This window comes from Colobus angolensis, unplaced genomic scaffold, assembly GCF_000951035.1.
Source record: "Colobus angolensis palliatus isolate OR3802 unplaced genomic scaffold, Cang.pa_1.0 Scaffold20, whole genome shotgun sequence".
Lineage (NCBI taxonomy): Eukaryota > Metazoa > Chordata > Mammalia > Primates > Cercopithecidae > Colobus > Colobus angolensis.
The window spans coordinates 3,677,955-3,695,998 of record NW_012115155.1 but is presented as its reverse complement, the minus strand read 5'-3'; the positions used below and the strand labels follow the sequence as shown (position 1 = coordinate 3,695,998).

The 18,044-nt window shown below is 40.2% G+C and overlaps 1 protein-coding gene across 7 annotated transcripts in view; it reads left to right on the top strand.

The window, feature by feature from the left end:
• Positions 1 to 18,044, top strand: part of CLASP1 (cytoplasmic linker associated protein 1) — a 313,075-nt gene that overhangs the window by 143,961 nt on the left and 151,070 nt on the right. For 6 of the 7 annotated variants that reach the window (XM_011941649.1, XM_011941646.1, XM_011941643.1 and 3 more), the window contains one exon: positions 6,972 to 7,039. In XM_011941649.1, the coding sequence (XP_011797039.1) occupies positions 7,021 to 7,039 (19 nt within the window). In that variant the 5' untranslated portion in view covers positions 6,972 to 7,020. Of the gene's footprint in view, positions 1 to 5,113; positions 5,278 to 6,971; positions 7,040 to 18,044 lie in introns of those variants that run through there. The other variant, XM_011941647.1, reaches the window with a different exon arrangement.

Sequence of the window (18,044 nt, the reverse complement as noted above, 5' to 3'; positions counted from 1 at the left end):
AATTATGTGTCTTGGAGTTGCTCTTCTCGAGGAGTATCTTTGTGGCGTTCTTTGTATTTCCTGAATTTGAATGTTGGCCTGCCTTACTAGGTTGGGGAAGTTCTCCTGGATGATATCCTGCAGAGTATTTTCCAACTTGGTTCCATTTTCCTTGTCACTTTCAGGCACCCCAATCAGACGTAGATTTGGTCTTTTCACATAATCCCATATTTCTTGGAGGCTTTGTTCATTTCTTTTTCCTTTTTTTTTCTCTAGACTTCTCACTTCATTTCATTCATTTGATCTTCAATCATTGATACTCTTTCTTCCAGTTGTCGAGTCGGTTACTGAAGCTTGTGCATTTGTCATGTATTTCTTGTGTCATGGTTTTTATCTCTGTCAGTTCGTTTATGGCCTTCTCTGCATTGATTATTCTAGTTATCCATTCTTTCATTCTTTTTTCAAGATTTTTAGTTTCTTTGCGCTGGGTGTGTAGCTGTGAGAAGTTTGATCGACTGAAGTCTTCTCTCAACTCATCAAAGTCATTCTCCGTACAGCTTTGTTTCATTGCTGGTTATGAGCTGCATTCCTTTGGAGGGGGAGTTGTGCTCTGATTTTTTGAATTTCCAGCTTTTCTGCCCTGCTTTTTCCCCATCTTTGTCGTTTTATCTGCCTTTGGTCTTTGATTCGGGTGACGTACTGATGGGGTTTTGGTGTGGGTTCCTTTGTGTTTGTTAGTTTTCCTTCTAACAGTCAGGACCCTCACCTGTAGGTCTGTTGGAGATTGCTTGAGGTCCACTCCAGACCCTGTTTGCCTAGGTATCAGCTGCGAAGGCTGCAGAAGATAGAATACTGCTGAACAGCGAGTGCTGCTGTCTGATTCTTGCTCTGGAAGCTTCATCTCACGGGTGTACCCCGCCATGTTAGGCCACTCAGGGGTCAGGGACCCACTTGAGCAGGCAGACTGTCCCGTTCTCAGATCCCAACCTCCGTGCTGGGAGATCCACTGCTCTGTTCAAAGCTGTCAGACAGGGTCATTAACATCTGCAGAGGTTTCTGCTGCATTTTTTTTTTTTTGCTATGCCCTGTCCCCAGAGGTGGAGTCTACAGAGACAGGCAGGCCTCCTGGAGCTGCAGTGAGCTCCACCCGGTTCGAGCTTCCTGGAGGCTTTGTTTACCTACTTAAGTCTCAGCAATGGCGGGCCCCCCCTCCCCCAGCCTGGCTGCTGCCTTGCAGTTAGATCTCAGACTGCTGTGCTAGCAACGAGGGAGGCTCCATGGGCGTGGGACCCTCGGGGCCAGGTGTGGAATATAATCTCCTGGTGTGCCATTTGCTAAGACCCTTGGTAAAGCGCAGTATTAGGGTGGGAGTGCCCTGATTTTCCAGGTGTTGTGTGTCTCAATTTCCCTTGGCTAGGAAAAGGAATTCCCTTCCCCCTTGTGCTTCCCAGGTAAGGCGATGCCTCGCCCTGCTTGCCCTGCTTCAGCTCTCGCTGGAAGGGCGGACCAGCATCGACTGTCAGACACACCCTAGTGAGATAAACCCATACCTCAGTTGAAAATGCAGAAATCACCGTCACTCTGGGAGCTGGAGGCTGGAGCTGTTGCTATTCTGAGTCTTATTTATTTATGCAGTCTGACTTTTAAAAACTTTTCATTGGAGTGTTTAATCCATTTATATTTAATGTAGTACTGGTAAGGTAGAATTTATGTCTGCAGGTGTGCTATTTATGTTCTATATGTCATGATTTGTTTCTTTGTTCCTCTGTTACTGCCTTATTTTGTGTTAAATAGATATTTTCTAGTGTAATACTATCACTCTCTTACTGTTTATTTTACTTTTTTGGAGGGGGCTTATTTGCAGTTGTTCTAGGGCTTACAATTAACATCTTAAACAGCCTAGTTAAAATTGATACTATTTAATTTCAGTATTAAAAAGCTTTTCTCCTACTTAGCTGTTTTCTTCTTTTTTGCTGTTGTCATGCAAATTATATCTTTATACATTATAAGCCCACCAATGCATATAGTTCTATACTTATTGCTTTATGCAGTTTCTTTTTAAGTTATGTAGAACAAAAAAAGAGTTAAGAACAAAAAGTACCTTTATACTATATTTTATATTTACCTATGACTACATAGGTATAACTGTATTTTTACTTATTTTCTTTATTTCTTCATGTGGATTTGAGCTGTTGTACAGTGTCCTTTCATTTCAACCCGAAGGACTGTTGCTTTTTGCTTATCTGGTAATATCTTAAGTTCTCCTGTGTTTTTGGTGGATAGTTTTGTTACATATAGAATTATTGGTTGATTGTCTTTTTAATTTCAGAACTTTGAATATATTATCTATTCTCACGCTGCTCCACTCTGGCTTTCATGGTTTCTCGTGAGAAATCAGGTATTGACCTTTTTGAGGCTCCCTTGTGCACAATGAGTGGGTTTTCCGTTGTTGCTTTAAAGATTTTCTCTTTGTCTTCTCTTGTGACAGTTTGGTTATTGTGTCTAGATTTGGATCTCTTTAAGTTTATCCTGTTTGGAGTTGCTTGTTAAATATATAGATTGTTTTATATCAAATTTGTGAAGTTTTTAGCCATTGTTCTTCATATCTTTTTTGATAATTTTTCAACGTGGTAGATGCCTGAGGCAACAATAACAACTAGGGCAAAGAATTGGACCCAAAAAGTCTTTGGAAAGTACCATATGTCCTTGTCTTTTTTCTCTTTTCCTGGGACCTCTATTATGTGACTGTGTTGGTACATTGGTTTTGTAAGATGATCTCTTGGGCTCTGTTCATTTTTTTTTTTGTTTCTGTTACTTAGATAGGATATAATAACAGTTGACTCATCTTCAAATTTGTTGATTACTTCTTGTCCCAGCTCAGATCTGTTGTTGAACTCCTCCTAGTGAATTTTTAATTTCAGTTTATTGTACATTTCGTCTCCAGATTTTCTATATGGTTCTTTTACATATATTCTTTCTCTTTGTTGTTATTCTCTATTTGGTGAGACATTGTTCTTACACTTTAATTATTCAGAAATAGTTTTCTTTAGATCTTTCAACATATTTATATTAATTGACTTGAAGTCTTCATTGAGTTAAGCCAATGTATAGGTTTCCTTACAAATAGTTTTTGTTGACTGAATTTTATTTCCTTTGTATGGGCCATATTTTCTTGTTTCTTTGTCTCACAATTTCTTGTTGACTCTGGACACTTTAAATAATATATTGTGGCAACTCAGGAAATCATATTCTTTCCCCTCCCCAGATTTTTTGTTGTTACTGTTTATTGTTGTTGTTGCTTATTTTGGTCTAGTGACTTTCCTAAATGAATTCCTTAAGTCTTTGTTCTTTATTTTATGTGGCCACTGAATTCTCTGGTTGGTTAGCTTAGCGATTAGCTAATGATTGCACAGAGATTTCCTTCAGCGTGTTGAACCAGTAAGTCTCCCAGACTCTGGTGACTGGGTCTGTGTTTTGGGGGCATGCTTTCAGTGCTGTGAAAGGTGTTTTACACCTCTGTCTTCCTTTTTACTTCCCGCTTGTTCAGAGTGTCAAAGTCAGCCAGTGGGGGACATTAGATCCTTCAGGGGTCTTTCCTGGGCCTGTGCATTTGCATAGCCTTGCACATACACCTCCCAGATTCCCAGGAGTATGTCAGTATATTCAGAGTTTGCTGTGGACATCTCAATTTCTAGCCCCCGCCCTCCTTTTTTTTCTCTCCCCCCCCGACCCCCCCATTTTTGGTCAGTTTCTTTGCTCCAGTTGTTACTTCTGTCTGGGGTATCCACCATATTGAACAGTTGTCACTGGTTAGTTTTGATTATTGCTTCAGGGAAAAGGCCTCTAACATTGAACAAGCTCTAAGTCAGGTCAAATAAAGACAAGCCCTACAATTGGGCTTGCAGGGATGTGCCAGGTAGGTGGAATGTAGTTCTTTGGGAATGGAGACTTTTAGGGAGCTCCAGACTTGGGAGCTTCAGCTCTTTCTAGTGGCTGCCAGGCTGCTTGTTTTCATTCTTACCATGATGGTAAGTTGATTTGGACAGTTTTTGCTAATGTTTTCTTTACTTCTTTGAAGCAGATTTTTGAGGGTCCATACTCTGCCATTTTAAAGGGCTCCTCTCCTGTTTTATGATCACAATATTTTCTCTTATCTCTTTGGAAGCACTAATGACATTTTAAAAAAAATTTTTTCTTTCTCTTCAAAATCTCTTCTGTCCTCCAAGTTTGCATTTCTAAGTATGTGTTTATGTCGATTTCTCTTTTTCATGCTAGAAGCTCTAAGTATATGGATGCAGCTTATTGACTGAGATTGCTGTGTTTAAGTATTTGCTTCCAGGAAATTATTTAAAATCTATATATAAAATTTTCTAGGAAGGAACTAATTTGAACTAAATCTTATAGTAAAAGAAATTCCAATTGGATTGAAGAGTTTAATATGGAAATTTAAATTCAGAAAAAGTAAGGGAAGATGGTAGTTATTTGTCAAACCAGTAAAGAAATTTATTTTAAATGGAAATCCAGAGATTTAAAATAAAACAATTTGGTGGCTTCAGAGGGTAATCATTAGTTGTGTATTCAATGTCTTTGAATATATAAAACTCATCCTTTTAGATTTATGTGAATCAGTAGTTCCCAAGAGAGACATTTTATATTTTTGTGCTCAGAGCTAGCAAACAAAACCAGTCCTTTCATTCCTAAGGAATGCTTTGTTGGTGTTAGACTGTCTCTTTAGGTGGTAACCTTGATAGGAGCTGTTGTAGCAGCATTAATGAGCAGAGAATGAGGGAGCTAGTGAGACAGGAGTGTGAAAGCAGAGGGAATTCTGAATTAAGGTGCACATACCAATAATAGTTATGTTTATAGTGTTCTCATACCTAGTTGTTCAGGCCTGCCAGGTCGTGGGTAATGTGACCACAGTGAGAATGCCTTACCACTGAGAAAGAATCCACAGACTCCGTACACAATTACCATTTAGAATGGTGAATACTGTCCCAGGAATGGAAGAAATACTTGCCCTCTTCCAGTAATTTCAGGAACAACCAGACCAGAAGTATACCTTGGCTCCAACTTACAAATTTGCAGGCATGCTCACATCAGAGGGTGTGGTTGTGACACAATCAAGTAGTGCCTTAGTGAGGGCATGCCCTGGCGACCTGTGTCGTGATATTATTTATGAGTTTGTCCAGCCGTTGAAGATCTTTGTTACGTTTAAAAAGGAACGATAGTGGAAACATCAGAAGAAACACACTCATGTAAGGCCTCTGTCCAGCTCTTCAGTAACTGCTGGATTTGAAAGTGAGTTACAGTTTTACTCATTTCTGGTCCTGAGATGGCAATAGGAGTTTTATTCAGTGCCAGTTTTAACTAATGGGTAGTGTCTGCCTGGAATAGTTTTGAGAAGGATTCTGAGGGAACATCTGGGCTTGGTGGAAAGATGGCTTGAAAAGATTGTTGGTGTCACCTGTGGAATGGGGAGAGGCAGTGCATCAGGCTGGTTCATCCCCTTCATTTGCTGATGTGTAATTTTGGCCTCTCTCTTACTTAGAGCATAAGCTCCAGAGGGTAAGAACTCACTAGCTTGGTGTTGGGCTCATAATGGGCACTCTAGTTTTGAGTGAATGAACTAACACTAGAGCTTGTGTGAATACCCACAGTTTTCCAGAGTGAGGAGTTAGGTTTCAGCTGTCTAACATAGTGATGTAACTCCTGAGCGAGCATCTGCATGGCATACGTAGTGCTTGGTACAAATACCAAGAGAGCATAGCTCACATCTCTACCCCTGAGGAGCTTCCATTCGCTTGAGAAGAAAAGACAAACATATTTGAAATGATGAGAGCTGGCAGGATAGGATGGTGTGTTAAAAAGCACTAAAATGTCCCTAAAATTGAAGGCATAGATACATTACTTTGGAATCTCAACACTTACTCCAATATACCTGTGCTTTGCTTGAGAAAACCTCTTTTTTCTTTTTCTTTCTTTCTTTTTTTTTTTTTTTTTGAGACGGGTTTCGCTCTTGTTGCCCAGGCTGGAGTGCAGTGGCGCGGTCTCGGCTCACTGCAAGCTCCTCCTCCTGGGTTCAAGCGATTCTCCTGCCTCAGCCTCCCTGGTAGCTGGGATTACAGGCACCCACCACCACATGTAGCTGATTTTTTGTATTTTTAGTAGAGATGGGGTTTTACTATGTTGGCCAGGCTGGTCTCGAACTCCTGACCTCAGGCGATCCACCTGCTTCAACCTCCCAAAGTGCTGGGATTACGGGCATGAGCCACCATGCCGGGCTCCAGAAAGCCTCTTTTTTCTTAACTTTTTCTACTAAGTATGATTGCATTCTCCCACCTTTTTCTTTCATTTTTGGTGTCACTAGGATGGAGTATTTAGACTGGTTAAGGAATTTTGCTTTAATTTAAATGCCAAGGTGAAATGATCCATTAATAGAAAATAAATGTAATACAGATTTTTTTTAAGCTGAAGATTATCCAGTCACAGCATTTGTTTCTGGAGAAATTATTTATAGCATTTTTGGATTAAGCATGAATCACAGCAGGAAGCACAAGCCTTTGTAATGTACTATTAGTGCATTTTGAAAAGCTCCATGCTAAGTAATTGATAGTTTGCGCTAAGAGAGAAATAGGAGAAACACACACTTCTCATAATATATACATTTTGTGTAGTCAGTAATGTCTGAGAGCAGGGGCTCTGGATGACTACTCTCAGGGCTAGAATCTCCACCCCACACGTATGTCACCTTAAGGAGATTAAATGAGCTCTTTCAGTTAGACTTCTAGGCCCATTCTTTACCCATAGTAAGTGCTCAGTTATTGTTGGCTATTGTTAATGTTATTGATTTAGTCACTGTGTTTCGTTATTAGGTGGGTCTGTATCATTGATTTTTGGGGGGCGGTGGGGATCAACTTCACATTAGCATTTTAATGTAATTGGCTATGAGCAGTGATGGTTAATAGTTTGTTTACATTTTTGCTTTCATACAGGTTGAATGTAATTTTTACAAAATTTGATGAAGTCCAGAAATCTGGAAACATGATACAATCTGCAAATGGTGAGTAGAAAAAGCATTCTCTGCTTTTGCTTTTTCAGTTTTACATTCGTATCATTTATGTTATATGTGAACAGCTGAATTAGGTAATTTAGTAAGAGTTTCTAACTCTTAAAACTTAACCTCCATTCACCCAGTTTTCCAGGCCAGAAACAGTGGAGTGAATCATCACTGACTTTCATAACCTGTACTGAATTTAAGTAATCCTGTTGGCTTTACTTTTAAAATTGCATCCTGAATCCCAGGAACTCTCATCATCACTGCTACTGTCTTCCCAGCGCAAGCTGTCATGGTATTTTACCTGGGCTCTTGTGTTTCCCTCCTAAACAGTATCTTTTCTTCTACTCTTTCCCCATGCCTAAAGTCTGTTGTTCATATAGCAACCAGAGTAATCCTTTCAGAATACAAGTCAGGTGATGTGAATCCTCTTCCTAATCCTCCAAAGGCTTCCCATCACACCCAGGCTGCAATTCAGCAACTCACCATGGCTCACTGGGCCTTGAGTGATCCGGCACCCATCACCATTCTGATGTCATTTGAATTGTTCTTTGTGAAAGTTCTCTTTGCTCTAGCCACGTTGACCTCCTTGCTAATTTTGAACATTTTGAGCATCTCCTGCTTCAGGACCTCTATGCTTATAATTCTTTCTGCCTGAAGTATTTGCCCTGTGGGTATCATTGTGGCCTCCTCCCTCCTCCCTCATGCCATGAAGATCTCACTTCATACAGTCTCACTGCATTACTGAAGGCCACTGGAATAGCACGCTCTGTGCCCTCACCCTGTTGGAGTGTTCTTCTTAGCGTGTATCACTAGAAAAGTATGTGTTTACTCCTGAGAGCAGGACCTTTACTTTATTCCCTTTATTGTTCTTTATTTTTTTCTCAATGAGCGTAAGTTCAGTGCCTTGAAGAGTCCCTGGCTTGTGATAGGTGTGCAGTAAGTATTGTTGAATAAATAAAGTAGTGATTTTGATGTGAATCGTAACCTGTTGTTTCCAGTTCCTGTATTCCTTTCCCTATACTTTGTGATGATATTTGAGAACTAGCGGGTAATTCTTGTGAGTCCAGAAGGAGAGGAAAAGACAGGAATGAATTAGTCCTGTATGAAGGAAAAAATATCAAAAAGTTAATTGCTGAGAAGAACTTTTCTAACTCTGGATACCTCATTGTATCATAGCTAGGCTATTTTAGAATTTTTAGGTATGTTAGATTACAACCAATACTGAATTCATTAATCATGTTGGATTTACTTTTTTTTTTTGAGACGGAGTCTCGCTCTGTCGCCCAGGCTGGAGTGCAGTGGCCGGATCTCAGCTCACTGCAAGCTCCGCCTCCCGGGTTTACGCCATTCTCCTGCCTCAGCCTCCAGAGTAGCTGGGACTACAGGCGCCTGCCACCTCGCCCGGCTAGTTTTTTTTAGTATTTTTTAGTAGAGACGGGGTTTCACTGTGTTAGCCAGGATGGTCTCGATCTCCTGACCTCGTGATCCACCCGTCTCGGCCTCCCAAAGTGCTGGGATTACAGGCTTGAGCCACCGCGCCCGGCCGGATTTACTTTTAAAACTGCACCCTGAATCCCAGTAATTCTCCTCATCACTGCTCCTGTCTTCCTAGTACAAGCCTTCACATTTTGAATATCTTGAGATTGTAAAGAAAAGTCTGAGTGCTTTTCCTCAAAGTAAGTTGGTACGTAAGGGCAGAGCGGGTAACAGAATGCAAGTCTTTTGACTCGCGCTGTGCTGTGTACCTATTATTATTCCAAAGGAATTTTTCTTTGAACAGCATGTTTCCTATATAAAATGCTTAAAGTGATCTAAAAATGCTTCCATTAATCCTCCATATTTCTTTTTCATAGATTGTAAAAAATAATAGAAAACAAATATCATAATTCAGCTATTACCATCAAAAATCATTTTTGCTATATTAGTTCATTTTCCTATAACTGTATAATTTGTATATAACTATGGTGTAATTTTCTCTACCTTGTACTTTAGTGTACGTACTTTGATATGTACTTTAAAAAACATATCATTGGTAGAGCCAATGGCATCTGAGTGGTGCACTCGTGGTGAGTGGAGTTGCTTGGTGTCCACAGGCAGGTCTTCACAGGCAGTTAATTGATGGACACATGCTTTTACTTTTGTGTGGGTGTATTTGTGTGGTTTCTCAGTTTAAAAATTGTTGGCACTGGGACAGAACATGCTGGGCAAGTAAGTAAAAGCAATGGCAGGAAAGTGAGTTTGTGCTTCATAAGCCAGTATTACAGCTGTGAAACAGAATCTCATTATAGTGCTGGCGTTGGGGAGAAAGACTGCATCCACACTGGGGATCTTGCCTAAGAGAGTGTACATACACTCCATGGGATCCAGTGATGTGACAGATACGATTTCACCCTCAGGAATGCCAAAACTGTGTGGCATTGGATGTATCACAAGCAGCATTTTCTACGTGGTTAGGTATAAATACTGCCCCCAAATTCCCTTTGTGTGTGTGTGTGTGTGTGTGTGCGCGCGCACGTGCACACACACAGGTGTAGGGTTGAGAATGGAAACAGTTCTTTTAAACATCTGTGTTAAAAATAGCAAATGGTAAGGAAGCCTTAACAGAATTTCTTGGAGGTTGATAATTTCAGCTTTTTGCTTTATATATGTAGTATTACTGTTTTAATTGTTAGAGCCAAAATCTTTAAGGAAACTAATATATAGCCATATGTGTAAAATTTTAGAATTTCTAACCTAAGTGATTTTCATCTCTTTACAGTAACTCTGAGAGACCAGTAAAATGTTCAGTTGCTGTCAAAAAACAAACCACCTGATTTCCTTCATTGAACATTTAGATGGCGTAGAGAAACTGCAGTAGTGATGGAATAAAACCTGTCTCCCTCTTTTATCTAATTCTCTCTCTCTCTCTCTCTCTCTCTCTCTCCCTTCTTTTCTCCTCCTCCTTCTTTTTCTCTTTTCTTTTCCCTTCCTTCCCTCCCTCCTTTCCTTTTTCCTCTTCTCTTCTCTTTTCTTTCTCTCTCTCTCTCTTTCTCTTTTTCTCTGTCTCCCTCTCCCTCTCTCTCTCCCCCCACCTCCTCCTCCTTCATGTTTTTTTGTTTTTTAAACACAACTCCCAGTGTAATTCTTTGATCTCTTTTGAACTTCAAACCTTTGACTGTTCAGCTTTCTCTCTAGATCCATCCATCCTCTGCTTTCTCCATTTCTTACCTTATATGGCTTATATTGCAACCTTTTTGAACTTATTAGTTGTAGGAGTTTTTGTAGCCTCTGTGGAGTTTTCTACATATACAGTCTTGTGATCTGCAAATAGCAACAGTTTTATCTCTTTCGGATACGTATGCTTTTAATTTCTTTTTCTTGCCTTACTGCACTGGCTAGAACTTCCAGTGCTATGTAAAATAAGAGTGGTGAGACAGGACATCCTTGTCTGGTTCCTATCTTAGGTGCTAAGTATGGTATTAGCTATAGGATTTTTGTAGATGTTCTTTATCAAAATGAGGTAGTTTTCTATTTACTTCTGTTTATCTTTTTTTTTTTTCCCAGAGCAGGAATAGAAGTTTATTTAAAAAGGCTCAGAACAGGAAAGGAAGGAAGGTGTGCTTGAGAGAGACCCAGGTGGGCACCTGAAAGTTAAAGAAAGAAAGTTAAATGCCCTTATCTGAGTTTTTGTCAGAAATAGGTGTTAGGTTTTTTGTGAAGTTGTCAGTATATTTTAAAAATTGAGATACTTTCTCCTTCTAGTTGCCGTTCATTTAAAAATTAAAAATTGAGATTATATATAATTTACCTATTGGTGTTTCACTTTTTAAAGTGTATGCTTTAGTGTTTGTTTTTTTTTTTTTAAATATTCACAAAGTGTGCAACAGTTACCACTATTTAAATCTAAAATGCTTCACCCTCACATCCCATTCCCGTTAGCACTTACTCCTTATTCCCCTCTCTCCCCAGTTTCTGGCATCCTATTTTCTGTCTTTATGTTGCCTATTCAGGACATTTTCTATAATTGGAATCATGTAATATTTGGCTTTTGTGTCTGGTGCCTTTCACTTAGCATGATGTTTTCAAAGTTCATCCATAATGTAGCATTATCAGAAGTTCGTTCCTTTTTATGGCTGAGCAAGATTCCAGTGTGTGATTAGATTACATTTTCTTGATCCGTCTGTTGATGGACATTTGGGGTTGTTCCACTTTTTGGCTGTTGTGAAGAATGATTCTTTGAACATTGATGTAAAAGATTTCATGTGGATATGTATTTTCATTTCTTTTGGCTGTATACTTTGCAGTAGAATGGCTGGGTTGTACGTTTAACTTTTTGAGTAACTGCTCAGACACAGTAAACACACAGTTGTCCAGTTTTGTGGCACTGTTTTGTGTTCTTACCAGCCACCTGTAGGAGTTTCCGGTTTCTCCACGTCCTCGCCAGTAGTTGTTACTGTCTGTCTTTTTCATTATTGTCACCATAGTGGGTGTAAAGTGGTATCTCGTTGTGGTGTTGGTTTGCTTTACCTTGACGAGTAATGGTACTGAACATCTTTTTCATGGGCTTATTAACCCTTTATATACCTTGGTTGGAGAAGTGTCTATTCAAATAAATCTTTTGCCCATTTTCTAAAGGGGTTAATTGCCTATTTATTGTTGAGTTATAAGAGGTCTTTAGATGTGCTACATACCAGACTCTTACCAGATGTGATTTATTTGCAAATATTTTTTCCCATTCTGTGGGTTTTCTTTTCACTTTCTTGATAGTGTCACGTGAAATATAAAGTGTTAAATTTCGATGAAGTCCAATTTATCTGTTTCTTTTTTCTTTTGTTATACCTAAGAAACGATTGCCTATTTTTGGCCAGGTGCGGTGGCTCACACCTGTGATCTCAGTACTTTGTGAGGCCGAGACGGGCAGATTATCTGAGGTCAGGAGTTTGAGACCAGCCTGGCTAATATGGTGAAACTCCATCTCTACAAAAATACAAAAATTAGCCAGGTGTGGTGGTGCACCCCTGTAGTCCCAGCTACTGTAGTCCCAGCTATGGGGGTGGCAGGAGGGGCCCTGAGGTGGGAGGATGGCAGGGCGTGGGGCAGCCCTGAGGTGGGAGGACTGCTTGAACTTGGGAAGCAGAGGTTTCAGTGAGCTGAGATCGTGCCACTGCACTGCAGCCTGGTCGTGAGACTCTGTCTCAGAAAAAAAAAAAAAAAAAAGAAGAAACTATTACCTATTTTTACCACAGAAAAGAGGCCAGGTATGGTGGTTCATGCCTGTAAACCTAGCACTTTGGGAGGCCGGGGCGGACAGATTGCCTGAGCTCAGGAGTTCCAGACCAGCCTGGGCAACATGGTGAAACCCCGTCTCTGCTAAAATACAAAAAATTAGCTGGGCGTGGCAGTGTGCACCTGTAATCCCAGCACTTTGGGAGGCCAAGGGCGGGGGATCATGAGGTCAGGAGATTGAGACCATCCTGGCTAACATGATAAAACTCCGTCTCTACTAAAAATACAAAAAATTAGCCAGGCGTGGTGGTGGGCGCCTGTAGTCCCAGCTACTCGGGAGGCTGGGGCAGGAGAATCGCTTGAACCCAGGAGGCAGAGGTGGCAGTGAGCAGAGATTGTGCCACTGCACTCCAGCCTGGGCGACAGAGCAAGACTCCATCTAAAAAAAAAAGAAGAAAGAAAAGCAGGGTCTGACCTCCTCCTGGTTTCTTCCTGCTTTTTGGGCTACACCTTCTTGGCTTCCTTTATCTAATATCTACTAATTAGTCATTATATTCTTAAAGCTTGATTCTAGGCCTTTTCCTTTCTCAGGCAGTGCTTTTTCCCTGGTTACAGATATCCATAGCTGTAATTTTATTTATTAGCTGTATCACATTTTTTCATAAATGTTTGTCTCCTATACAGATCTTGGTACAGGATTGGAACTGTATGTGAAACAGCTGCCTGTCTGGCATTTCCTCTTGTATCTGAAACATATATATCTAAAACCAAACTTATATTCTACTTCTGGCTGAAAGACAAAACACAAAACAGTAAATATTGCTCCACCCTGAATGTTTTCTGTACTCCTTATAAGCGTGATTGCTCCATTATTCATCCTGGTATGTTAAAGATTGGGTGTCATTTTTGATACCTCCCTCTCCCTCGCTTTTCATAAATATTACCGCTGATTCGTATGGAGTTTAACTCAAATATTGCTTTTTTATTGAGGTAAAATCTACATATATAATTAACTATCTTTACCATTTTTAAGTGTACAGTTCAGTGGTAATAAATACATTTATATATATTTTTTCTCTTCACTCTTCCCCCTCCCCTTCCTGGCCTTTGGTAACCACCAGTCTAATCTCTACCTTCATGAGATACACCCTTTTCGCTCCCACATATGAGTGAGAACATGTGATATTTGTCTTTCTGTGCTTGGCTTATTTTATGTAATATAATGGCCTCTAGTTCCATCCATGTTGCTACAAATAACAGGATTTCATTCTTTTTATGGCTGAATTATATACCATTGTGTATATATACACATTTTTCTTAATTCCATTCATCTGTTGTCCTCCCAAATGGTGTCAGATCCGTCTGTTAAATGTGGGCAGTCACCCCCTACCCCACTGCTTGGTAGGCATCATTTTCGCAGGTTTCCATTTGGCGATTATTTGACTAATACCTATCTCGGCACTGGACTGTAACCCTTCTGCATACAGGGGACTGTGTGTCTGTGTTTGCTCATTCTAAGACTCGGATACCTCGCAGGCTGTCCTCTTAGTCCCAGTGTTCTCTGCGATTGGTTTGTTTCACAGGAACCAGCTTTTCTTCTTTGTCTGTTAGTAAATCTTGAGTGCGTGTACGAACACTTAGTATCTGAGATGACTAGATTCTTTTTCTCTCTGCTTTTTCCCGTGGATTCTTATATACCCACTGGGTTCTGGAGTGTTGCATATGAGCTGGAGCTGAGAGAGAACTGAGCAAAACACAGGAGAGAATGAATGACAACGTGGGGCTCATTTCCAGGCTCCTAAACGACCTCTTGGGCAGAGGTTCTGATCACTCGATAGCTGCCTTGGTTGGTTAGCGCTGCATGTCCACAGAGGGGCTTCCTAGGCTGACTCAAAAGGGTGTCTGTTAAATGATCTATGTCCTTCTAACGCCCATTTGTGAAAATTTAGCAGCCTATACTCAGCATAAGGACTTGGCAACAAGTATCTGTTTGATAAATGGTGACTGTGTATGCCAAACAGTAGTTTTAGTTGTTAATTTTCGACTGTGGGTGCCCCCATGCCTCCGTGTGGAGAAGTGTAGACAGTGTCAGGGAGCAAGCCAAAAGGGATTGTTTTGGAAATGTGTGACTATCCTTCCTCCTTAGGAAAGGCATCTGTGCCCTGCTCTGCAATGCTTTAGCTGTGGGACTTTGGGCAGGTGACTTAACTCTTGTGAAGCACATTTGCTCATCTGTAAAATGGAGTGAAGACCTTCCAGAGATTTTGTGGAGAATCAGTGAGATTGTGTGTAAAATTCTTAGCACAGTGCCTGGGACATGGTTGGTGCTCAGAATAATAGATTCTCCTCCAGTTGCTTGATTTTAGGGGTATATTCATTTTTTAAATGAAAATAATATTTGAGAATAACTGTCATACTTGTAGACTTTCAGATTATTTTGGAGTACATGTTTAAAATTTAACATTTATTTACTTTTAAAATTGTTATTATTATTTTTTGAGACGGAGTTTTGCTCTTGTTGCCCAGGCTGGAGTGCGGTGGTGCAATCTTGGCTCACGGCAACCTCCGCCTCCCGGGTTCAGGCGTGTCTCCTGCCATAGCCTCCCGAGTAGCTGGGATCATAGGCGCTCACCACCATGTCCAGCAAATTTTTTATTTTTGTATTTTTAGTAGAGAGGGTTTCACCATGTTGGTCAGCTGGTCTTGAAATCTTGACCTCAGGTGATCCACCTTCCTCGGCCTCCCAAAGTGCTGGGATTACAGGCGTGAGCCACTGCACCCGGCTATTGTATTCTTTAAAGTGACAATACTCTTTAAAGATTTTTATTTTTTATTTTATTTTATTTTTTTGAGATGGAGTCTTGCTCTGTCGCCCAGGCTGGAGTGCAATGGTGCAGTCTCAGCTCATTGCTACCTCCGCCTCCCAGGTTCAAGGGATTCTTCTGCCTCAGCCTCCCGAGTAGCTGGGACTACAGGCACCCACCACCATGCCCGGCTAAGTTTTTGTATTTTTAGTAGAGACAGGGTTTCACCGTGTTAGCCAGGATGGTCTCGATCTCCTGACCTCAGGTGATCCGTCCGCCCCGGCCTCCCAAAGTGCTGGGATTACAGGCTTGAGCCAACGTGCCTGTAAACCCAAGATTTTAAATTTTTATGGACGTATAGCAGGTGTATATATTTGTGGGTTACATGAGGTATTTTGTATAACAGTCACATCAAGGTAAGTAGGGTATCCATCAACCCAAGCAATTATCATTTCTTGTGTTACACTCTTTTAGTTATTTTAAAATGTACAATAAATGTTGACTGTAGTCACCCTGTTGTGCTACCAAATACTAGATCTTACTCTGTCTGACTATGGTTTTGTACCCTTTAACCATCCCCACTCCCTTCCCCACCACCACTATTCTTCCCAGCCTCTGCTGGTAACCGTTATTCTTCTCCCTATCTCCATGAGTTCAGTTGTGTTAATGTTTAGCTCCTACAAATGAGTGAGAACATGTGAAATTTGTCTTTCTATGCCTAGCTTCTCTTAACATAATTTCCTCCAATTCCATCCATGTTGTTGCAAATGACAGGATCTCATTCTTTTTATGGCTGAATAGTACTGCGTTGTGTGTAGGCATCGCATTTTCTTTATTCCTTCTCCTGTTGATGGACACTTAGGTTGCTTTAAAATCTTGGCTATTGTGGACAGTGCTGCAATAAACACGGCAGTGCAGATATCTCATCAGTATACTGATTCCTTTCTTTTGGGTGTATACCTAGCAGTGGGATTGCTGGATCATACTGTAGTTTTAGTTTTAGTTTTTTGAGGAACCTCTATACTGTTTTCTGTAGTGGCTGTACTAATTTAACATTTCTACCAACAGTGTACAAGAGTTCCCTTTTCTCCACATCCTTGCCAAAATTTGTTATTGCCTGTCTTTGGATTAAAGCCATTTTAACTGGGATGAGATGATACCTCATTGTAGTTTTGATTTGCATTTCTCTGATGATCAGTGATGTTGAGCACTTTTTTAATATGCCTGTTTGCCATTTGTGTGTCTCCTTTCGAAAAATGTCTATTCAGATCTTTTGCTTATTTTTAAATTGGATTATTTGGTTTTCTTCTATTGAGTTGTTGGAGCTCCTCATATATTCTGGTTATTAATCCCTTGTCAGGTGGGTGGTTTGTGGATATTTTCTTGCATTCTGTGGGTTGTCTTACGCTTTGTTGATTGTTTGCTTCGGTTGCCCATACTTGTGGGGTGTTACTGACAAAATCTTTGCCCAGACCAGTGCCCTAGAGAGTTTCCCCCATGTTTTCTTTTAGTAGTTTTATAGTTTGAGGTCTTAGGTTTAAGTCTTTAATTCATTTCTATTTGATTTTTGTGGTGAGAAATGGGGGTCTAGTTTTATTCTTCTGCATATGGATATTCAGTTTTTCCAGCACCATTTATTGAAGAGACTGTCCTTTCCCCAGTGTATGTTCTTGGCACTGTTGCAAAAATGAGTTCACTGTAGATGTGTGGATTTTATTTCTGGGATCTCTATTCTGTTCTATTGGTCTGTGTGTCTGTTTTTATTCCAGTACCATGCTGCCACAAAAACAGCAATGGTAGTAGTATAATTTGAAGTCAGATAATGTGATTCTTCCAGTTTTGTTCTTTTGCCTAGGAAGGATGGCCTTGGCTATTCTGAGTCCTTTGTGGTTCCATGTAAATTTTGGGATTACTTTTTTTATTTCTGTAAAGAATGTCATTGGCATTTGATAGGGATTATGTTGGATCTATAGATTGCTTTGAGTAGTATAGATAGTAATGCTCTTTTAAAATTGCTTGGTTGAAATATAATTTACATACCGTAACAGCATTCATTTCAAGTGTATAATTCAGTAATTTTTAGTATATTCACAGATAGCTGCAACTGTGCATCTATTGATGGACATTTGGATTGTTTCTACCTTTGTCTATTGTGAATAGTGCTGCTTTGAACATTTGTATACAAGCTTTTAAACACCTGTTTTCAGTTCTTTTGAGTGTATATCCAGGAGTCGAATTGCTGTATTATATGGTCATTCTATGTTTAACTTACTGAGGAATCACTCAACTGTTTTCCACAGTGGCTGCACCATTTTATATTCTCTCTAGCCATTACCCAATTCTCCACTTTCTGGCAATGCTTGTTTTGTTGTTGTTGTTGTTGTTGTTTTAATTTTTTTTTTTTTATTATAGTCACTCTAGTAAATATGAAGTGGTATCTCATTGTGGTTTTGATTTGCATTTCCCTAATGACTAATATATTTGAACGTATTTCCTGTGCTTCCTGGCCATTTGTAGATCTTCCTTGGAAAACATCTATTCAAGTCCTTTGCCCACTTAAAAATCGAATTGTTTGTCTTTTGGTTGTTGAACTATATATGATTTGCAGATACTATTTGTAAAATTGTTTTTTTTTCATTCTGTGGCTGATCTTTTCACTTTTTTTTTTTTTTGGAGAGGGAGTCTCACTCTGTCGCCCAGAATGCACTGGTGCGATCTCCGCTCACTGCAAGCTCCGCCTCCCAGGTTCTCGCCATTCTCCTGCCTCAGCCTCCCAAGTAGCTGAGACTACAGGTGCCCACCACCACGCCCGGCTAATTTTTTGTATTTTTAGTAGAGACGGGGTTTCACTGTATTATCCAGGATTGTGTTGATCTCCTGACCTTGTGATCTGCCTGCCTCGGCCTCCCAAAGTGCTGGGATTAAAGGTGTGAGCCAATCTTTTCAGATTTTTTTTGGGACGGAGTCTTGCTCTGTTGCCCAGGCTGGAGTGCAGTGGC